This window comes from Temnothorax americanus, unplaced genomic scaffold (genome assembly GCF_048541705.1).
Source record: "Temnothorax americanus isolate GAGA-0224 unplaced genomic scaffold, ASM4854170v1 Scaffold6, whole genome shotgun sequence".
Lineage (NCBI taxonomy): Eukaryota > Metazoa > Arthropoda > Insecta > Hymenoptera > Formicidae > Temnothorax > Temnothorax americanus.
The window spans coordinates 1,467,114-1,490,150 of NW_027509751.1; the positions used below are offsets into that span (position 1 = coordinate 1,467,114).

The 23,037-nt window shown below is 39.5% G+C and overlaps 6 protein-coding genes and 1 pseudogene across 9 annotated transcripts in view; 2 read left to right on the forward strand and 5 right to left on the reverse strand.

Annotated features, from left to right (window-relative positions):
- The window catches only part of Dnr1 (E3 ubiquitin-protein ligase defense repressor 1), a 151,121-nt gene extending 146,266 nt beyond the window's left edge, over positions 1–4,855 (reverse strand). Inside the window, exon 1 of one of the 2 annotated variants that reach the window (XM_077419929.1) lies at positions 4,099–4,855. In XM_077419929.1, the coding sequence (XP_077276055.1) occupies positions 4,099–4,185 (87 nt within the window). In that variant the 5' untranslated portion in view covers positions 4,186–4,855. The remainder of the gene's footprint in view (positions 1–4,098) is intronic. The other variant, XM_077419930.1, reaches the window with a different exon arrangement.
- A 1,030-nt stretch (positions 4,856–5,885) lies between these two features.
- Vha13 (V-type proton ATPase subunit Vha13) lies at positions 5,886–7,840 on the reverse strand. The gene is made up of 4 exons (XM_077419923.1): positions 7,681–7,840; positions 7,011–7,111; positions 6,812–6,910; positions 5,886–6,717 (listed from the first exon to the last, which is right to left on the reverse strand). The coding sequence occupies exons 1-4, from the start codon at positions 7,760–7,762 to the stop codon at positions 6,643–6,645; spliced, it is 357 nt and encodes a 118-aa protein (XP_077276049.1). The 5' UTR covers positions 7,763–7,840; the 3' UTR covers positions 5,886–6,642.
- Positions 7,841–8,393: 553 nt separating this feature from the next.
- Positions 8,394–10,644, reverse strand: Ltv1 (LTV1 ribosome biogenesis factor). The gene is made up of 7 exons (XM_077419920.1): positions 10,409–10,644; positions 9,770–10,319; positions 9,476–9,702; positions 9,272–9,400; positions 9,024–9,215; positions 8,666–8,905; positions 8,394–8,594 (listed from the first exon to the last, which is right to left on the reverse strand). Exons 1-7 carry the CDS (start codon positions 10,409–10,411, stop codon positions 8,481–8,483), a joined length of 1,455 nt encoding a protein of 484 aa, XP_077276046.1. The 5' UTR covers positions 10,412–10,644; the 3' UTR covers positions 8,394–8,480.
- Positions 10,556–15,425, forward strand: Arl6 (ADP ribosylation factor-like 6). 2 transcript variants are annotated; one of them, XM_077419921.1, is made up of 4 exons: positions 10,556–10,663; positions 10,841–11,130; positions 14,770–14,949; positions 15,068–15,425. In XM_077419921.1, the coding sequence occupies exons 2-4, from the start codon at positions 10,953–10,955 to the stop codon at positions 15,277–15,279; spliced, it is 570 nt and encodes a 189-aa protein (XP_077276047.1). In that variant the 5' UTR covers positions 10,556–10,663; positions 10,841–10,952; the 3' UTR covers positions 15,280–15,425. The 2 variants fall into 2 exon arrangements, with proteins under 2 accessions (XP_077276047.1, XP_077276048.1); XM_077419922.1 differs by having other exon boundaries at positions 10,557–10,663; positions 10,841–11,037.
- On the reverse strand, positions 11,296–14,232 carry LOC143904923 (uncharacterized). The gene is made up of 4 exons (XM_077419919.1): positions 13,263–14,232; positions 12,664–13,157; positions 12,213–12,557; positions 11,296–12,127 (listed from the first exon to the last, which is right to left on the reverse strand). The coding sequence occupies exons 1-4, from the start codon at positions 13,318–13,320 to the stop codon at positions 11,405–11,407; spliced, it is 1,620 nt and encodes a 539-aa protein (XP_077276045.1). The 5' UTR covers positions 13,321–14,232; the 3' UTR covers positions 11,296–11,404.
- A 2,236-nt stretch (positions 15,426–17,661) lies between the features above and the next one.
- Positions 17,662–20,023, reverse strand: LOC143905210 (peptidylglycine alpha-hydroxylating monooxygenase-like; annotated as a pseudogene). The gene is made up of 2 exons (XR_013259143.1): positions 19,744–20,023; positions 17,662–19,654 (listed from the first exon to the last, which is right to left on the reverse strand). The product of XR_013259143.1 is annotated as a peptidylglycine alpha-hydroxylating monooxygenase-like (transcript).
- LOC143905209 (peptidylglycine alpha-hydroxylating monooxygenase-like) lies at positions 20,018–22,855 on the forward strand. Its single transcript, XM_077420456.1, has 3 exons — positions 20,018–20,244; positions 20,605–20,820; positions 20,904–22,855. Exons 1-3 carry the CDS (start codon positions 20,128–20,130, stop codon positions 21,570–21,572), a joined length of 1,002 nt encoding a protein of 333 aa, XP_077276582.1. The 5' UTR covers positions 20,018–20,127; the 3' UTR covers positions 21,573–22,855.
- The last annotated feature ends 182 nt before the right edge of the window (positions 22,856–23,037 follow it).

Here is a 23,037-nt window from a genome sequence, read left to right on the forward strand (position 1 = left end):
AAACCGTGGATTAACAATTCGGGCAGTAATTATCCAGCAGTCGACTGAGCAAGCACAGTTAACGGCAACGGAGTCGTGCAATTAATTGCAATACCCGACGAATCGCATCACGCATCACGCGAAGTGTGTACCTGCGTATCAGGAGAGTACCTTTCCGAACGGAGGAGAACAAGCGCGTAACGAACGACTGTACACGGAGAAGCCTGTGAAGATTTATTTTCGGTCCATCCCAACCTTCGAGGCTATTTTCGACGCGCATGATAACCGGTTCCTCCTTCGAGCGACACGTACACGATAAACGCGAGTATACGGTGGTCGACGGGTCACGGATCACGATGCTGGAAAGCAGGACTGGCATAAGCGACTGGCATAAGCTAATCCAAAATAATCTAATCCAGAGAACGAAATCATCACAAAAATAAATCATACAATGTTCAAGCTTATCAATACGAAACGGCATCGGTTATAAACGCATTGATTATACTTTTGAGTAGCAGATTACGATATCCAAGCACAAATGTCAATAAGTCGTAAATAAAGATGCCAAAAACGATACGATTACTCTTCTATAAATATCGAGTATAAATAAAAATATTTTATAAGTAGTTTTAAATAATAAATATACAAATAATTGAGAACAATACAGATAATTAAAACCAATGCAGATTTTCTGTTTCATATTGGTCACGCAACCTTCTTTGTGTCGATAACAACTTGTAGATCGTGAAAGGCATCGAGTTATTTGTAACGTCCCAGCTCTTATATGTGTGCTCTCTCTCGTATATGTTTCATTTTTAAATAGAACCGCACCGACGAAAAAGAAGTGAGAATTGATTCTCGGAGAAAAATCCTGGAGATGGTCGCGGGGTGACACCGGGTCGGAGATAAATTGAATACGATCGTTCTGATATCCTCCGTTACCATCTTTCTCTCTCTTCCCGCTGCAACAGTCTCAAGCGCAACTTATAAGAATGATAATGCAGCGAGCATAAGGATGAGTGTGTAATAGAAACCAAATGAGTTGCCGTCCGAGCGACGCTCTTATACGCTCACAATCAGACGCATTTCGCGAAGGAAAGGATATTTTTATGAGGACTCGGTTAGAAGAAATGCAATGTCTCCAAGAGAAGGGCGAGCTAGCGCTATCTAATTCCGCTCATGGAGCAAAATTTAAAACTCTCCTATACAAATCTAACGCAAAATACGATTACGCGGCGGACAAAAATTTGCATTTCCTCTAAATATTTCGTGCTTTTCCGTATATACCTGAGTTTTGCACTAACAATAAATGGCTCGTCTTTCAGGTCTTACCCACGGTAAATAAATTCGAAAAAAACTCGCGCAATGAGAGACTTTTCGCAGTGTAAGGTTACAAAAATACATTTCGAAGAGCCTTTTCAACGCGCCTTTCCAAAGCTCCTTCCTGAAACCCGAAGAGCCGTTTAACGACACTGCCGTGACAAACGAGATTTTCAGATCACGCCGACCTTGCGTCTTCACGACGTCTGTTGCGCACGTGAAAGCTATAGGACCTAGGCCAAGATACGTTCGTAACTCTCGTGTAATACAAAACGCACATTAACCCATTAAGGGTCCTGGAAAGAAGAACACAAAGACGCCCCTCGATACAAGCTACATGTCTCGCGGTCGTCTTTATAATAAATCAAACGCTTACTAAAACGTCGTCTAGATCTCTGTTATACCTGCTAGTATAGATATTAGACATGTCGAAACAAAAATTATAGAAATAGACGCTGAATTGAGTAATAAATCTAGTTTGTTCCTAATATATCGTGCAAATGTTACTCAACGCATGAATCAGTATCAGCGTTATTCCGAACGCTTCGAGATAAGGTAACGTTTGTTTTCGTCGGTTATCAAGACTGGAGGAGTTTTAAACAAATTTATCGCTTATCGTTGCGAATCTCCGTAAACATAGAATGGATATACCCACGATCGACCTTTGAACAGAAACATTTTTTGCGAGACAAGGCAACGTCCAATAAATTTCCATAGCTGGACAAACTGGATCGTTTTCTGAATTTTTCTTAAAACCAGTTTGAGTTCAGCCTAATCGACGGCATCCTCGATAGACAGGAATCATTTTTATTGGAAAATGCAATCGTATACACACACAAAGCTTCCCAGATTAACGAGCGAAAAACAACCGATACAAATCGATAAAAACAACCGCGAATTACGCGACATTACTCCGAGATTGCATCCGTGTAATAAGAGAGACAAAAAAGGTATCGGATCGCGACTATCGCGAGGCGAGCGAAAGAAGTTTCTTGGTATCGAAACCGAGAACGCCCGCGGCGTCTAAACTTTGCCGGTATACGCGAAACTTTCCTCGGTAGAGATCGACGATCGGGATCGCTATCAACGCGACACGCTCGAGCGCGAATTCGCGGAAATCATTGAAAGGATTTGACGACTTACAAATCTTACATGCCGAAGGACGGAGCAGGTAGCGCCGCAAAATCGCGATCTCATTTAATTTTTAACCCGATCTTTGAGCCGGCGCGGCGGCCGGCGCGGCGGTCTTCGTCGTCGAGAGGGGGATTGTCGTCATTCCCGTCATTGTGCCTCGCGCACACCACACTTACGTTCTCGTATGAAATCATGAGTATCGTCGCGCTTCGAAGCGTTGTTGCGCAACACGAGGACACGCTCTCTTCGAGCTGCAAAACGCGTACAATTGTCCCGAATCGCGCCTGGAAGTGCTCCAGGCGAGAAGTTTGCACGATGAATCATTCAAGGGTCGACGAGAACGGGGGAACGATTCGAATACACACACTCCTCTCTCTCTCTCTCTCTCTCTCTCTCTCTCTCTCTCTCTCTCTCTCTCTCTCTCTCTCTCTCTCTCTCTCTCTCTCTCTCTCTCTCTCTCTCTCTCTCTCTCTCTCTTTCTCTCTCCAATGGATTTTGATTAATCGTAATTTGATGCTACACGAACGGGACAATACGACTCTCCTTCCTCTCAAAAAAGGAAACAAGGTCAAACTTGACAAATTTCTAATATATAACGTTCTGTAATTCTGGGACTTTTGACTCCCGAAATACTCCCGAATTAAATGTGACCTCGTACGAGATAAAAATAGCTGTATCTTACTTTATTTTATCAAAATTTATCATTATCCTAATAAAATTATTTATTACAAGTACTTTATCAGAATAAATCATTATTTTGTATTATATTAACGCTCGATCTGAAATACAGGATGATCGATTTCAACTAAAAACGCAAACTTATGAAATCAATTACCGTATAATTTATTAACGACTGACGTCAGATCCAAGACGACCCGAGACAGTCGACTTGAACCGAAAAAGCAAATGTGTGAAGACAAATATTTCCTCGTGGGCATAATCTCGGAGGGAATTTGGAGTCCGTTAACACGAAGCGTATATGGATTGTCGATATATGTAACTTGCACGTTAAGATAAGCGTTTCGCATTTGCGTCTATAGCGGCGAATTTGATTTACCCAGCGCGAATATTGCACGGCGTAAACACGGAGGCCGCGCGGGCGAGAATAAGCGAAAATTAGCCACACTTTTCCGTTATACTCGCCTTGGGACACTGATAATTCTCCATATTGTTTATAATTTATTTCCCGAGGAATTATCGGAGTCTAATAGAAGAGTTAATGCCTCGCATATTAGAATACATAGAGCGTATTGTAATGTAATGTACATTTAATTTGGTGTCTTTTCCGGGGCTTAAATCGTAGATGTAATTGCGGAGTCAATTAATTCTGAAAATAGAGAGGTTTCGCCGAATTAAACTTCAGGTACGTAAAATAGATGAAAAAATAGAAGAAAACTTCTCCGCCAATCTCAAGTAAACTTGGCGAGAATATCAACTCGCGGCCAAGTTATTAATGTTGGAAACACAGAAATTACACACGCAAATCTCATGCGTCACCTTTGGTACCGTTGTTTTACCTTTCATATCGCAGAACGGAACATCTGTCCATTCCACTTTTCAAGTTAAATTCGATTTGTGCGAACGTTCGTTCTTTACAAAATTTGAAACGGACTGCCCGCGCCCGGCGCTATGTTCACGCTGTACGTAACGCTGTATACCACTTACCTTTTCGAGACACTCCTGGCCGATGGCCTTCGGGTCGACCTGCACCTCGAGGATGACGGAGTTGGCCTGGCTGACGAGGCACCACATCTTCGCGGTCGCTCCTCCCTCGACGAACCTTCGAATCCCCGTCGAACTAATTCCTCGCCGTTGCGTTGCCCGGCGTTGCGAGTTGCGAGTTGCGACTCTCCTCACAAGAACCAATATTCTCACTATTGTCGCGACGCGCGTTCACGACGTTCGCGTTTACGACGTTTGCGACGAGAACGACGAAGGCGAAGGTGACGGTGACGGTGACAACGAGGACGATAACGACAATGGCAGGGACGACAGGGACGACGATAACGACGGTCTCTTTTCCTCCGGATACGCGGCTGGTCGGCGACCGGTCGTGCCCGGCGGTAGTACGTTCTTTGTCATAACAACAAAACTTCAAAACCCACGTACGTGCACAGCTGTCACCGAGGCGGGCTCGCGCGGCGCTACGACTACGTGCGACGTCAACCGCGTCAACAACGTGCTCGCTCTCGTACCGGAGTAACCGGAGGCCAAACGCGCCTCGTCGGCTTCCATTTCTCGGCGCGGAATGGCACACGGCACGCGCACTGACCGACCGCTCTCGTCACCGCCGCCGCGCCGCGCCGCGGGTCAGTTCGCGAAATCGAATCGCTTTCCGGCCGCTCGATCGAGTGGCGCTAGCACCGCGGTCCGATACTACGACGGAACTGGAACACGGACGCACGCACACGCGAGCGGCACCGTCGGGTATGCGGCGACCGAGTGGGGGAGACTAACGTACATACAGCTGATCGTCCCCACCGCCCCGCCGCGCGCGCATGACGCCCCCCCCCCGCCATCCCATCCCCCCGCCACTACCATTACGCGCGAACTTTGGAACCGTTGTTTTGTATTACAATTCGCGTCAGGCTTCAGGGTGGAATTCTATTTGTTATTTTGTACTTTGGACCCGCATAATGTATATATGTAATGCATAATACATTGTTTCTTCAAACGTTTCTCGCACGCATGTTTATCGCCAGCAAAAATATTCGCATTACGAATTAAAGAGAATTATAAATAGACAATTTTATTCTCAGAATTCTGACACGGATTTCGGATCGTCTAATACGAAGTTAGTTCAACGGAATCGGTAAAATTCGATAATTTGTGACTTCAATTTAACACTCAATTTGATCGCTTTGATTTCGCGCGATTATAAATAAAAAAAAAAATAAAAAATAAAAAAAAAAAATAACGAGAAAATATTATATATAACAGATTTTATTACGATTTTACCAGATTGCCTGAAATTAATTTGAAATCCGTAGCAATCGTACGATTACTGTACTAAAAGAGGAATTAGCTTGAATTGAAAAGCAGCGTGCATAAATGCTCGAATCACGAGGGAAGATTGCCGCATCAAATTTTCACGCGCGGTCAATAATCGACAAGACCGATAACATGGTTATTGATCCAGGTTTGACAAACCTCTCAATATTTTGCGATTCTTTAAATATTCCGCTAATTGAAACTGCTAAATTCGGTGGAATTATTCGAAAGAAGAATTATTTTACGCGCCGGGGAAACGAAACTTCTTACATAATCGTACAGAGTACATCGGCAGAATCTTTATCTACTTTCCACAATACGCATTGTAAATTTAGCACGTGTCCTTGTGAAAACGTAGCTCTTCTCTTACCGACGAAATCGATGTTTATCGAGCATACGTGCAATTCTATCCGAAAATAACAGTTAGTAGAGCGAAAAATATAGCATTTTGTGGGTTTTCCTTTTTTTTTTTATTTTGAACATTTAATACTGTACAGACAACCAACCAGCTCACAGAGACAAGGATATACGTGTAAGGCAAAGCTGCCCATCTCGCAAGATCAACAGAGAATTTAAACGTTCTCGCTGAAGGATAAGAGGCTTGAATGTTCGCTACATCGTCGCGCGGTCCACCGTCGACTGGGAGCGCGTCCGTGAACCGCGAGAGGCTGTAGGGAAAATCTCAATCGCGCGTCCTCGATGTGACAGAATCATGGAATGACATCTAATGGCGTACACCAAACGACATACAACTCGTAACCACCACCCTAAATCATCTTAACCGTATCTAACTTAACAACCGATACGTCGTCTCGATGCGTCTAGGCCTTGACGCATCGGGTTGACGATACTCGGCTTGAGTACATCCACATAACTTTTTTTTTTGTCTTTTTCTCTTTGTTACGATGCAACTACGTTACAGCAATTCTCAAACTGTCCGAATACGTGCCGGTGAAAAGCTCAGCGATAATAACAATACGATTATTGTCGTGTAGCAACTGCGGGAGAAAAAGATTCTAGTTAATAGTTTGAGTATCACTGCCTACAGCTACATTGTATACGGTTTCTCCGATAAAATATAACATGTCATACGATATAACAGCGATAAATACATATTGAGATATGGTAAACGGTAATATTTTATGTATTTTTATAGCGTAAGACGTATCTTGTTTATAGCTGTTAGACTATAGCTATAGCTACAGCAATCCTTGTGGCTTAGACCTCAATGTGGTAATTACTGTGCAGTTCCGGCTTGATATCGTACACCAAATCCAAAATTTGAAGCATGACCTAAATTACACACAGAGAGTCGATATCATAATTTTCTTAGATACCTGCCTTTTATTTGTCGATTAAATTGACAGAGTCGATTAAATTGACTTACCGTGTTTTTGTGCACGGCAACGGTCTGATTCATTTCTTCTATCTTGACTCGCGTGTCTGCCTCGATGCGCGCAGCAACGTCCTCTTTTGAACCCATGTGCTACGAGTAACATTATTATGTCATCGATTGACTTAAGTAATGAGGTGTAAATCTAATATCAACAATTTCAATATAAGAGAAATAAAATAATAATACTTACTTTGGCTTCAAAATCACGGAACTGTTTTTCTCGTTCCTGTCGATATTTCTCAATCTCATCCTGAGCCTCCTCTTTGGCCTGCTTCAGACGACGTGCCTTACCTGTGAAAGTACAAGATAACTTGTGATGCAAGTGCAGTCCAGATCTTTTCTAAATCTTTTACACAAAATATTACATTCAGACTCAATTTTATCTCAACGTTATTACGTCAATGTTATATGAACCGATATCTAAACCTGACCGTTAAGTCAGAATATTTATTGATAAAGCAAAATCTCGAAGAGAAATCAAAACTTCACTAAAAGCTAAACAAAACTAAGCATTCAGGCGACTGAATTCGCATAAACGTAAACGAGCACGATTAGTAGTAACACAAACAGATTGGACGCAGGTTAACCAAGACTAATCTCACCGTGAAGTGTAATTTCGTGGGTTACTGGACGGCGCAATTACAAGCGATTTCACCGTGCGTTTCACGGACCCGGGAAAATCGTTAAGAATTCATTGGACGACGCACTAATCACAGAAAATGAGCGAAACGAGTCAACGTCGCGACCGAGAGATCACAGTCCGCGAGACCGTGATCGCAGTCGGCGCATTTGCTTCGCGCGGGGCTCGCGATTTTTTTTTCTTTCCCCCCCCGAAATATTTCGGCGACGAATGCACTCACGTTTCCTGGCGTCCGAGACCTTCTCGGCGGCGCGCTTCTCCGCAGCCAGAAGCTGCTGAATACCCTGCGTCTGGCTAGCCATCTTTGCGAGTGGAGAACGACTAACTCTGTCACGAATCGATCATATGACTTTGGAGCTTCCGCCCTCTGCCCCGCCTTAAACGACGGCGCTCCGTTCCGTGTCTCGTGGGTCTCGTGCCCGCTCACGTGGCCCCGCTCCTTCCGTAATTCCGTATCAGTGTATCACTCGATTGTGACTATTCGCACGAGCTGTTTTTAACAGCTCCTTTCAAGAGCCTATGCGTTAAATTCAAAATGTTTCACGAAAACTTTGCACGATTCGCTTCCTGGAATTTGTCATATAAGGCAATTTTTGGTGCGATGAATCGCGACATCGGATAGGTCAAATGAAATTTAAATTCAGAATAAATTTAAATTGTTAACATGGAATTGCTTCTTGAAGTTCCCTTATCTCACAGCTTCTTGTTCGATTTAAGAACGTAAAGCTAAAAAATAGATTTAGCTAATAGAATAAAAATGGAATTAAAAGGTTTCAGTGTGAAAATTGGTAAGGATATAGAGTCGATATTGTGATCTTTTATACACATATATATTCAGGTATATATTCCTAAAAAATTATAATTTTTTAAATCAAATATATATATAATATAGATACATTTAACCTGTCTCTCGTAATGTTTTTAACATACAACAATTCGTATCTCTTACACATAAAGTGGAAGTTGTTAAATCTGCAGTCTAAGACGCAGTCACAAAGCATATTACTTTGGCCGAAAACTTCACGCTATACGAGTTCCTTGAACGTTTACCCTGTCGTTCAACCGAATCTTCTCTTGGCGTTTCTTTTCCTCTTTAAACGCTTCGGTATTCGCCTTTCGCTCTATCCTTCTGTCCTAAAATCGTCAGAAATTACGTAACACATAAAATTAATAAAATCTACTCAATAAATGTTTGATAAAATTACTTTTCTGTATTCTTTGAGCTGCTTTTTTCTTTCTCTTCTCTCATCAGTAGTTTCCCCTTTGGGTCTTACGCTTAAAATGCTTAAGGTAGATTTTCTACTTTCCGCCACGGATTGTGGGCCCTTTGACGTATTATTTTCCAAATTAAATTGAGCCAACGTTTCAGCTGTTAATTTTCCAGTATTGCCTAATATATTTTTTGGAATACCAGATTTTCGATCAATTTCAATTTTCTTTGATCGCTATTAAAGAGAAACAAACATATAAGACTAATATTACTATATTATACGTAATTACATTTATATATTTATCACTCAAATTAATAATATTCTTATACATAACTTTTAAATATTTTTTTACCTTGGGAGGTTCCGAAATTAATTTAGGGTGATTGTAAATGGTACTGTATGTGCTAAGAATACTTTCACAGTCCCATTTATCTTTTCCACGAGCGTCGACAACAAGTTTTTCGGCATCTTCGTCTTCTGAGCTCGAATATTCTTTTTCCGCGATCTTCATTCTACCTTTCATAAGTTCCGCGATATTTTCCGTCTGCAAATACAAGTGAAAATAGTACATTTTTCATCGTACTCTTAGATCATACTTACATCTTCCTTCTGCTTCCTTTCAAATTCGTCAGCATATTGCATAATAAATTTCGAATCGTGATCGATATATCCTTCTATTTCATCACAATCTAGAGCACCAATTTCATTTTCATCGTATGCAGCATACATCTATGTAATAAACCAGAAAAGATAAGAATACATACAACATATTTTCATAATACTTTAAACAATAAAAATATAAACCTTTTCAAATTTGTCATCCAGCAATGTAAGTTGTTCATTCCTTCTCATCACGCTGCTACTCATAGAGTATTCTGTAAACCTTGATTTAGTTTCCTCATCTTTAAAAGTATATTGAGGCCCATTTAAACTGCACACTTCATCTGCCTCTTCGTCGGATAAATCCATGTGACCGTCAGATAAGACATCCGATTCACCACGTTCATTCCCTGGTTCGTTCAATTCGTATTCTAAAAATGCAAAATTACACACAGATCAGGTATAAACGTATAATATAATATACTTTAATAAACTTACCGTATTCTCTATCGGAATCCTCACTGCCGCTACTTTCAGCGTTAGCCAGTTCTATGAAATTATCCTCTAGCTGATTTTTGGGATCGTCAAAATCAAAATCCTCATCCATCGCAGCAACTATATCCGGGTCGAGATCCAATCGTGGCCCGGAAATTGGCGCCGCTTTATTGAGCATACCGACTTCCTCCTCGACATTCGATGCGAACACGGACGATGGCAGGTTGATTTTCGGAGTACTCTTGTCACATTTGGAATTACTAGGGTTCTCGACGCGTTCCCATTCCACTGACAATGTGTTGACATCTCTGAGATGCTGCAAATAATTGTAGTCGTCGTCAAAGTAGATTCCATACTTCTGCTGCTCCTCTTGACGCTTCTCATTGTCCGATGACTTCTTTTTTGTTTTCGCTGCTTGTGCATCGGCAGCTGGCACGAGGACTTTCTGTGGTGCCTTTTCATCCGCCACTAATGGATCTTGTTGCGAGCGATGAACCAAGTGGAATGTTACAGAATCCTTCTTGTCGATAAACTTTTTCTTTTTCCCCTTTGGCTGTAATTACATTAGTTATTCTATAGGTGAAATGACTTAACCTATTAGCATTCTATAAAAACGAGTTATGGATACACATTAAGGTTTACCATCGTGATCTATCGTGTCCAAATTGATCGTATGCACAAAAATCGATAAAATATGCAACGAAAGTAATCGTCGTAACGTAATATTATTGTATATTTAAAAATTCTGCGTTTTATGCCTTTATAAACACGTAACGTGAAGAAACATGTGGTTTTCAGAGTTTCAGCTTGCTGACTTCTAGCAGCAATGCGCAGAAAGACAAAAATCCCTTGATCCTTCCAAAAGCATTTCCATTGGAGGACTGGAACAAAGGAGAGGTCTGTTCGGTCTGTTCTATTTCAGCTGAACTTCTTGGCACGGTTCATCTTTTTTCTTTTTCTCTCCAACGTGAAAAAAAAAAAGAAAAGATAAACCGTGCAAGAGGTTCAGCTAAAAAGAACGTTGATGAAACGTTAGAGGGGATAAAATGGGGATATCCCTACTCTAATCCGCAGGTGCGCAGGGAACCGCAGGTGATTCTGGTGATAACGCAAACGGCAGGAGGGGGTAGGGATGATTATTGATGTCCGATAAATGTGAAAGGAAAACTTACAGCGCCGAAAGAAAATGGGGTTATTCGATCGTTTAGCGAACCTCTTAGGTCTTAGGAAAAAAGAAGTAAACGTTTTAGTAGTGGGCCTTAACAACAGTGGTAAGTCGACGGTCATAAATAATTTCAAACGCGAGGATGACCGTTGCATAAACATAGTGCCCACTGTCGGGTTTAATGTCGAAAAATTCGCATGTAAGTCAAATAGCGAGGAACGACAAAGTGTGAGATTCCGTCGCTTTCAACGCTACTTTCACGCGTTCGCTATTGCACACCTGCACAGTCTCAAAATCACATATAGCATTGCCTATTTATTTTACAATAAGATACAATACAGGGGAATGACGTGATAAAAAAATAAATATGAAATGTATATTTATTTATATATATATATATGGTTTATTTGCAATGAACATACCTCGTTACCTCTCTCATACTTTTATATACTTATACACATTTTTTTTACTTCCTAACTTTTTATCATACTTCTTGTAAGGCGTTGATTTCTCTTCATTTGCGGCGACAATCCAGTGGTCTTTGTGCTACTTCGTAATGATCGATTATTGCTTTCCCGAGTCTTTTCATTGCCTAGCTGATCGCTATTTTTGGAGTCATCTAATTTATTTGCAGTTTTCTTGGTCGTTTCAATAGATGTAATATTATTAATCTGTAGACTAGGTGATAAGGGTAGTCTTCTAACGTTGACACGTAGTGGAGTGCTGGTAATTAGTTTGGCAATCGTCAACTGCTTGTTATCAGGTCTATTATGCAGTCTTGATTCAACCAAAGATATTTTACTTGTATTAGATTTCGTAGCCTCGTGAGTTTCGAAATTTAATTTTGTCTGCTTCAATTTAACTTTAGATTTGTGCATTGGCGTTGTTTCTTCCAGCGGATTTATTGAAGGATTTTTAATAATTTTCTTTCGATTTGAAATAGGTGTAACCTTTTCTGTTTTCTTCTCTCTTATCGGAATTTGCCGTGGTCTCTCAGTACGCGATACTTTCGCTTTTGAGTGGCTATCCTCTTGATCATCTTCCGACGAGTCAGTAATATTTCTAACAAGTCTTCGCCTTTTCCTTTCATTCCATTTCTTTTGCAATTCACGCTTTTTCTGACGCTTTTTCAACAATCTCTTCCGATCTGATTGCAGCTGAACTAAGAAGTCTTCTTCATCAGAACTGCTAGTATCCTACAAATAAAATTACAGATAAAATATCTTTTTTTAATCATAAACAAAAATCTGAGAAACATTTTTATATACTTGAATGCCATACATTCAATTCCAATAGACTTTCACTGTCGTCTGCCCGTGTCCACGTAAACGTGGAATTGTCCTCTGCATCTAGAATCTTGTCGAATGCAGTTTGTAAGTCCGATATTCTAAATTCCTTCAAGCATATCTTTAATCTCTGTTTTGTATCGTCGCTTAACTTGCTTTTGTTCGTTGCATTAACCTCAATTTTGTAAGGTCTTGCTTTGTCGAAATGATACAGCAAATGTATTATCAAGTCTATATATCTGTCACTTTCATTATCGTGTACACCATACAATTCTAAACTGATTTGCTTGAATCCAAGGTCTGACTGTAGAGTACAATGCTTCATATGTGAAATACTATTCTAAAGAAAAAAAAACGTTTATTTACTTAGTAGTATTATAGCAGTATATAGCTTGTAAGTAAATTATACTGTATATCAATCATTTTCATAAGAAACAAAATTATACCTGTAACGACAGAAATTGCTCTTGCCGCGCCGTGTAGCAGTCGACATTGCGCTTGCAGTTCTTTATAAAGGCAGTTAAATTTTTCAATTGGTCGACAGGCGTTTTGGATAGTATGTAATTTATATCGATTGACATTGGCATCACCCATTTTCCCAGACTGCCCTTTCCATCCTTGATGAAGATCTGCACCGCGTGAGTGTTGTCCTTCTGCTTTTCGTTTGTCGATGTGAAATTAAATATAATCTCGTCCCTCCGAAATTTAACGCAACGAAACCCGGCGAATCTGTACAGATCGTCCTGCAGATCGACCTCGACATTCGGCACTCTGTTTCGCGTCTGCGACGAAACGTCCCGGCTCTGCAAGGATCTTTTGGTCACGCGTTCCTCCACGTCCTTAAAGCGCAACGTCTGCAGACTCCATTCGCACTGTTTGACAATACATTTCAGCTCCTGTATCTCTCGGAGCAGCCTCTCCTTTTCCGCGGCCTCCGCGCCTAAAAGCCGGTAAAAAAAAAAAAACCGATTTACTCTTCAGTTCGACGGATAAACCTTCGCTTCAGTGGGGGTTAGGATCTTCGTTCGACGAGCGTTTCACGCACCTTTGTTCGCCGGCTCGGTACTTCCGTCGTCGCTACTAGAGGAACTGCGCGTCTGCATTTTCGGTCATTAGATCACTTGCACTGCTTGCAACAATAACCAAATCGAACAAACACGTGCCAAAATTACTTTCGACGGTTTCCAATTGTTTTGAATTCATATCTCGACTTTCAGATGGCGCGTTGACGTTTCTGCTGTACGCCTTATTAAGGTATTCCTTTCATGACACCAAAGTCTTAAGAATTAACTGATTTTTTGGTACGAGAAAGTTAAAATGCATATCTTTACGCCAGAAAAAAATTAAACCACATTACCGAACATAGAAAGAAGAATTATGACTTTGAAAATTCGATATTTTATATGTGACGTTATCGAAAAAGTCTATTTTCCACATTTCAATGTAATAATTTGTTTATCAAATATCATAAGATATTAAATATTAACTGCGCTACACACACACACACACACACACACACACACACATATTCGCTGAACTCTATACTTTCGATAGTGCCGATAAAAATACAGGAGTCACCGAATATTTAAACAAAATATTTATGTTAAAAGTTGACTTGAAATGTGGTTTATAGATGAATATTTTTAATGGCGACTTTCAAGGAATTGTTTGGCAACGCAAGTTGTGCGCTCATGTCACACTTCAGTTCATCACATATACGGTTTATTATCAACTTTTATTTTCACAACGTGTCCCTTATTTTTGCCCACATTACTCCTCACTTTATGTTTCTTATCACTCATTATTATTATAAAATATCTCTTTGATAAAAAGAAAATGTCACAATATTCTTTGATCAATGAACGTGACACTTACATTGACACTTTTGTTATCAACTTCACATTTTACACGCGGCGCCCTGAAAAGCCGGCAGCGTTGCCATATTGTTCTGACAGTAAAATTTACCGAAAAATGAAAAATTTCTAAATACACATAATATTTTCACTTTCTTCTTATAATTAAACATAGTAATCACGTATAACTTGATTTTATATAAGTTTAATGCAATATACAAGTTTGCTGAGGCCCTCTGCTTAAGCGCCTACAAAATACGCTCCTCCGTGAAAGGAATACCTTAAGGCGGCTTTCACCGAGCTCCAATTAATCTAATCGGTGATTAAAGGCGACTTCGATCAAGCTCCGGTTAATTAATGATTAAAAAATCAAACGATTAATCGTTCTAACCGTATCTATGCCGTCCAACAAATTAGGATAATTTCATCAAATGATAAATTATTTCACTTATTATTTACTTATCAAGCAACACCTGTATTATTTTGTTAACATGGAGAGAATAATCATTATTTTTTAATAATTCTGCCGTCAGCCCCATGAAAAATAAAAAGTAGGAAAATTGAATGAAATATTAAAAATATAAAATTGTTCACGAATTGATACATATATACAATATAATATATGTGATCCACGTAATGTCAGCACAATCAGCACTTTGCTTTTATTTCAATGCAATTAAACCGAAACCGTTGTTTCAGTTAAGAATGTCAATTTCACCGCATTCGATATGTCGGGCCACGATCGTCATAGATCATTGTGGGAGCATTATTACAAAGATTGCCACGGGATCATCTTCATAATCGACAGCAGCGATAAACTGCGACTGGTTGTCGTGAAGGAAGAGCTGGACATGCTTCTGCAGCATCCCGATGTGGCAGGTATGTACATATACGTCTCGTGATAAAATTTAATTAGCGATAATGAGCGCTCGTTTAAAACGAGAGGACAGAATTGGGGGAGACTTTGGCACGACCGAAAGCGAGGTGAATGTTTCAGGACGCAAGATCCCCATTCTTTTTCTGGCGAACAAGATGGACCTGCCCGATTCCTTGACCACCGTGAAACTGGTCGCCGGGCTGGGACTCGAGCGGATACAGAACAAGCCCTGGCACATACGGGCGACGAATGCGTTAACCGGCGAGGGCCTGCAGCCGGCGATCGAATGGTTGACAGATCAAATTCGCGATATATTTATCAACAAGAGATAAACCCCGTCGTTGCACAATGAGACGCGACGTTTCCTGGCAAAGTCCCCGTCGCGTTGTCAGAACGAACTTATCGATGTCTATAGCATAATTTATGCGTCAATTACACCGGTGTTTCTCATGTGGCGTTTCCCCGAGATGCGATTTCACCCCGCGAAGGCAAAATTTCGACGTAAAATTGTCATTGCGAGAAGACTCGGCCTGTAATAGCTTTGCGCGAGATCTGTACGTAATTAGCGCAAAGGAGCGACCGAGAGTTTTGCGATTTCTAGTCGAATTACAAGTATCTCGTGACGATGTTCACAATTAGGAAACACCATTACGAGCTCAATGCAATTCCGTCCAGAAAAATATTCGTAGAGAAGCATGCGTGTACGTAATGACTGACACAATGTAATTGGGATGCAGCGCCGCGATGATTTCCATTATTTCCAACATGCTTCGAAATATTAGTTTCATAATTAGCGAGCTTTGCAAAGATACGTTATTTTATTGTAATATTTAAAATAAATGCCGATCGGAGAGAATCATCGCACAGTTCGAAATTGATTCAGTTAAAAGATCCTGTCCTATTATCTTTTTCTTTTCCATGGAATGTGATACATCACACGGCAATGGCGGATTTTAGCAACGTGGCTACTAAGAATGACTTTAATCCAGAAATCAATTCGATCAATTTGGTAGGTAATTCAACAACAAGCACTGTTTACAGCAAAATTTCCAGTTATATATGTACGTATAACTTTATTTCTAAAATCTTCAATATGTTAAACGACAAAAAATATAATTTGTCGTAAGAATTGAACAATCACAATGGAATTTGAGGAGAATAATCGACTGTGATTGGTCGATTCTTACGACTCATGACTTTACGACTCGCATTGTAGACCTAGCATTACACGGAGAATTTGATTGGCTGATCAGTTGCGTGTGCCAACGCACGATTACCGTGCAACAGGTTTAACTGCGACAGTTTGAAACTTGAACGAGAATGTTTTTCCCAAAGCTTTCCTTCCTCGCGTCGTTCATTACATAAATTTTCACGTGTCTATTCAGATTTTTGTAAAGAATGTCGAATAGATCATAACAGCTTGCTGAGAAGCGCGAGAGAAGCGTTTGATCCTCGCGGATTCAAATCGTCCGCATTTAAAATCGTCTCAATTGCGCGCGCGGCCGTCCGGCCGCCATGACAGTCTCGGCGGCTGCGCGGCGGCGCGGTGGCACTCGGCTGACTAGAGTGACTAGTGACTCGGCTCGGCCGCTCGGCGCCGGCGTCGCTCCGCAATTACTCCGAATTTCACCCGGTCGAGAACGCGTCGCGGGCGCGAATTTGTGTCGGGAGTGCCGATTAAAGTGACGGGCGTGTGATTGTCGTGAATTCGTCGAACATAATCGAGACTGCGCTGTGCGTTCCGAGCATCGAGACGAGTGAGGGGAGCGAAGCGCGGATCTCGTGCCGTGCCGCGGCGCGGGTACGCGAGAATGAGAGCCTCGCGGTTCTTCTGACAATGAGACAGTCGGGATGCGATCAGCATTACAGACGTAGCGTATCGAAGAATCGGATCGTTGATTAAAAGCCGTGCGTCGCGAAACGAAGGCGCGATCCGTTTCGCGTATCGGAGTATCGCAAAATGGCGGTGTGAATTCGGATTTCTTTAAGAGTGAAGCGCGCGAATCGAGTTTCGAAATTGTGCGTAGTGCCGCCGCCAATAGCGCCGTAGCGAAGTGATCATTTCCGGTGTTCATCGTTTCCTGGATATAAGACCGACGCGACGCGACGGCGGGTGTCTCCGGATTCCTGGCGGAACTTGCGAGGGGGTGGAGCACACTGCAATATCCTAGCTGGTGAGTGAAATTAGATTCATTCTTACTTTTTAAATTAGATTCATTACTCTTTTAAATTAGATTCGTTCTTTAAATTAATAATGCGCGTAATTGTAATGAGGCACCTGCACACGATTGCGGTTACTTGCGAAAGATTTGTCGAATATTTATTGAAATAATTGAATAAAAGTAACAAGATAATATATATATATATATATATATATATATATATATAATCGGTGTATGAGAGAGAGAGAGATTCGTGATTATATATTAATTAAAATATATTTTTTATTTTTCCAGGTGCAGCCGAAGGCGTACTTAGCTAGGGTACAACGACGGTGAGTGAATTTACTGATAAATTTCATTATATTTGCGTATTTGGCGATACTGAAATATGTCTCATCCGTTTTGTCTCATCTTCGTTATCAATTATTAGAATTCGACGCGAATTAGATTAACTTAACCAGTGATTAATCTAAGTATCGTCAGAACTATTTTATTAATGTTAAAATTATTAAATTATTTAATAACGGAAAAGAGATACGAGATGTCGACAACTCTTGCGTAGGTCATTTATTGAAATACCTACACAATTGTCTCGCAATTAGATCTCGTCTTCAGAGACGACTTACACATAATTCGAATATACGTCATACTTATACATCATCGAAAATAAATATTATCTATAAATGACATCGCGAAAAAAAATACGCTGAATAATTATATCTATGTATCTCTTCTTTTAACATTTATGCAGTCTCGAGGAGTAGAAATTCCTAAGCATTGTATATGTACAGTCTAGAGAAGATATCGAAAGAAAGACTTTCGTAACATTTAAAAATATAAGTATCCTCTCGTCAGTCGCCACATACATATATACATATATACTACGATCAACGAATCATAAGCTGTGCGTTTTTTTATAATCATTGTGCCAGTTATGAAATTATTTAAATGCGTCGTACGAGTGGCTTTCGAAATCAAAGATACTGCTGTATCTCAATGAATTGGTTATTAAAATAAATTCGGATGTATGTAACATGTACCGTAACATTGATCTCAACTCCAATAATTTCTCCAATCTTTTCAAATAACTATTAGCTGATAATAATAAATATTAACTAAAACGCTAGGCTTAAGTTTAATGTTACTATTTTATATCACATTTGCATGCTTTGATATACATGATAGCTCTAATCGGATAAAACACAAGACTAGAAGTCAAACTATGTAAAATCATAACTGTCTTCGCAATTAAGAATATTTTAAAACACAACACAATAATTTAGAGATAAATTAGACAACAAACAAATTTTAGTAGACTTCAGCTTAGACTTTTTTTCGTCACAAAAATTGCATATATCAGATATAGTATATATATACAAGTCAATCAGCAATTTGTAGCATTGCTGATTGCAATATCAATTTGAATGATCATATGACATACTTATAAGAATTGACAAGAAGAGAATTCCAATATTATAAATTGGATACCGAGTTCTTTAAAAAATTACGTAAGTAATTGCGTAAAATAAGTACAATGTACCCTGATTGTGATTACAGTATTTTTTAAAATACTTATAATCGCTTAAAAATATAAATTATAAATTAATTTGGAATAATTTGTGCGTATGCTGGATAATAATACTCATCTTGCTGAGATAAAACCTCCAAGTTGGTTCAGAAATGAAACAAATAATTTTAAACCGAACATCGCGATAGAATAAATCGAACTGGTAAAAAAAGCCACAGGAATATTAAATAATAAACTATTTTAAAAATCTGTCATAAGTTATATTAGGACTCCCCAAATATGGACCCTATCTCACTGACGAATTGGATTCAAATGTATTTAAATATGTAATCTGCGGAAATGTTTACATTTGATCCTAATTCTCTATGATAAAACAAAATCGATCTAACTTTGTGCTGAATGACACACTTTGATATATTATAGAGTAGATGCCTCTCTGTCGGGAATATTAGTTAAGTCTTGCTTCCAATGATACAAAGGAGGACCCATGGTGAAGCAATATTTCCGTTCAAGCGGAGAGCCATTCTTAACGTAATACATAATATACATATTGCACATTTCATCTTCATTCGTACCATCCGTAACTGGAACTTTGTGAGTAACGGGATAAAACATCTGAGGAGTCAATGGATCTCTCTTACCAAGTTCGATCCATTCGTTATTCGGCTTCACTACGTAACCGGACACGACTTTACCGAGCGAATGGGTAAATAGTCTTATTCTCTGTTATGGGACAGGACGATTCCATATATACCGTTTCCCTAGGTGGAATAGATCCGCCTGTTCCTAACGAAATAACCCCAGCCAGCTTGTCCATTGTTTGCGTTGTATAACGCAGAAATACACCTGAATCATCCGTACTGCCATCCTTGAAGCGATCGGTGTGTGCGTTGGTGTGCGTAATGCATTTGCAGCACGATAATCTGTGACGATATACTGTATATGGGAGAATCGCCGCCTACTTTAAAGCCCACTCCTTCTGGTAGGTTTAACGTCTTTTGCCCATGCATAGATAATCTGTATAAATAAATGAACTTTTTTTCTTCAAGAGTCAAGATTTAAAAAGAACTTATGAAATATATATATGTTATGTTAATATTTATTACTTGAATTCCTTCTTTACAAGCAGGTGCAGTATCTGGGTTATCTCCAGCATTCGCCATATAACGCCATATAAAGCTGAAGAGAATCACGCTTATCGTGTTCGGCCTGGTTCGGCCTTCGGCCTCACGTTTGGCATGATAAGCGAGTACATACAAGAGGCGTATGGCGTATGGCGTATGTAACATGCGCTCCCGTGAGATGCCGCCACCGCCATAAAATGTCGCGCTTTTAAAAATACTCCCCATTTGCTATTTGCGACTTGCGTCATTCGGCTTGGGTTAGGTCAGGCTAGGTTCCGTATCGACCGACCTGTAGCGTTTGACAGGTGGACTCCTTGTCGTACCATTGATAAGGGCCGACGCGTGAAAAATACTGGCGCTACGAAAATGTGGGATAAACGCGCGTTTACGCGTTACTTTGTGTTCGCCATTCTTTCCAAGTTTACGTGCTGTTACTTCGTCAAGAGGTACTCGCTTATCATGCCAAACGTGAGGCCGAACACGGTAAGCGTGATTCTCTTTAGCTTTTTCAAATAACATAAGAACAATATACGTACGATGTACGTCATACGAGATCTAATTACATGATAACATATGGCTGCATATGGCTCTTGCAACACATATAAAAATGAGACGTATGAAAAAATCAGTCAACTGACAGTCTTCTTGCAAATATATTTATATACTTTGAATTATTTTTAATTTAGTTAATAATTTTTATGACGATTATCATATACTATATAATATTTACAGTGGTGAGAATGCTAGCTTAAGAGATTACTTATTTTAAGCTAGCGTTCTCACCATAATTTTTTAAAGGTAATTTTTATAAAATGATAATGATACCTGATATTCTGCTTACAGCCCGAATCATATTTATGCACTCCAGTTAGGGTAGACTTTGCGAGGAATTATTATATTGTTGGTTTTGAGCCGAATGCAACAATGGAAACGGCTCACCATATGCTTGTCTATGGTTGCACCAAGCCAGGTAGCTCAAAGCCAGTTTGGAATTGCGGAGAGATGGCGAATGCTGGAGATAACTCAGATACTGCACCTGCTTGTAAAGAAGGAACTCAAGTAATAAATATTAACATAACATATTTCATAAATTCTTTTTAAATCTTGACTCTTGAAGAAAAAAAGTTCATTTATTTATACAGATTATCTATGCATGGGCAAGGGACGCTCCTAAATTAAACCTACCAGAAGGAGTGGGCTTTAAAGTAGGCGGCGATTCTCCCATACAGTACATTGTGCTGCAAGTGCATTACGCACACGTTGATCACTTCAAGGATGGCAGTACGGATGATTCAGGTGTATTTCTGCGTTATACAACGCAAACAATGGACAAGCTGGCTGGGGTTATTTCGTTAGGAACAGGCGGATCTATTCCACCTAGAGAAACGGTATATATGGAATCGTCCTGTCCCATAACAGAGAATAAGACTATTTACCCATTCGCATATAGAACGCACACCCATTCGCTCGGTAAAGTCGTGTCCGGTTACGTAGTGAAGCCGAATAACGAATGGATCGAACTTGGTAAGAGAGATCCATTGACTCCTCAGATGTTTTATCCCGTTACTCACAAAGTTCCAGTTACGTATGGTGATGTATTAGCTGCCCGTTGCACAATGAGAAATACGCGCGATAGGACTACGTATATCGGTGGTACGAATGAAGATGAAATGTGCAATATGTATATTATGTATTACGTTAAGAATGGTTCTCCGCTTGAACGGAAATATTGCTTCACCATGGGGCCTCCTTTGTATTATTGGAAGCAAGAGTTAAGTAATATTCCCGACAGAGAGGCATCTACTCTATAATATATCAAAGTGTGTCATTCAGCACAAAGTTAGATCGATTTTGTTTTATCATAGAGAATTAGAATCAAATGTAAACATTTCCGCAGATTACATATTTAAATGCATTTGAATCCAATTCGTCAGTGAGATAGGGTCTATATTTGGGGACCAAGTCGTCCTAATATAATTTATGACAGGTTTTTAAAATAGTTTATTATATATTATTCCTGCGGCTTTTTATCAGTTCAATTTATTCTATCGCGATGTTCGGTTTAGAATTATTTGTTTCATTTCTGAACCAACTTGGAGGTTTTATCTCAGCAAGATGAGTGCTATTATCCAGCATACGCACAAATTATTCCAAATTAATTTATAATTTATATTTTTAAGCGATTATAAGTATTTTTAAAAATACTGTAATCACAATCAGGGTAAATTGTACTTATTTTCCATAATTACTTACGTAATTTTTTAAAGAACTCGGTATCCAATTTATAATCTTGGAATTCTCTTCTTGTCAATTCTTATAAGTGTGTCATATGATCATTCAAATTGATATTGCAATCAGCAATGCTACAAATTGCTACAATTGCTACAAATATATGTAATTTTGGTGACGAAAAAAAGTCTAAACTGAAGTCTACTAAAATTTGCTTGTTATCTAATTTATCTCTAAATTATGGTGTTGTGTTTTATCCGATTAGATCATGTATATCAAAGCATGCAGATGTGATATAAAATGGTAAACTTAGGCCTAGCGTTTCAGTTAATATTTATTATTATATGCAGGTTATTTGAAAAGATTGGAGAAATTATTGGAGTTGATCAATGTTACGGTACATGTTACATACATCCGAATTTATTTTAATAACCAATTCATTGAGATACAGCAGTATCTTTGATTTTGAAAGCCACTCGTACGACGCATTTAAATAATTTCATAACTGGCACAATGATTATAAAAAAACGTTGATCGTAGTATATATGTATATATGTATGTGACGACTGACGAGAGGATACTTATATTTTCAAATGTTACGAAGTCTTTCTTTCGATATCTTTTCTAGACTGTACATATACAATGCTTAGGAATTTCTACTCCTCGAGACTGCATAAATGTTAAAAGAAGAGATATATAGATATAATTATTCAGCGTATTTTTTTTCGCGATGTTATTTATAGATAATATTTATTTTCGATGATGTATAAGTATGACGTATAATTCGAATTATGTGTAAATCGTCTCTGGAGACGAAATCTAATTGTGAGACAATTGTGTATTTCAATAAATGACCTACGCAAGAGTTGTCGACATCTCGTTTCACGCCTCTGCGAAGTATACCGATCGCGCATCGGACATTTCCTGCGGAGCACGTCGACCTAGCGGTGCACTCTCGTAATTGAATGCAGCAGTTGGTTGTACAAACCACGAACGATACTATATCACGTATAGTCCGACGTTAATAAAGTTCTCTTGGCCGCTACA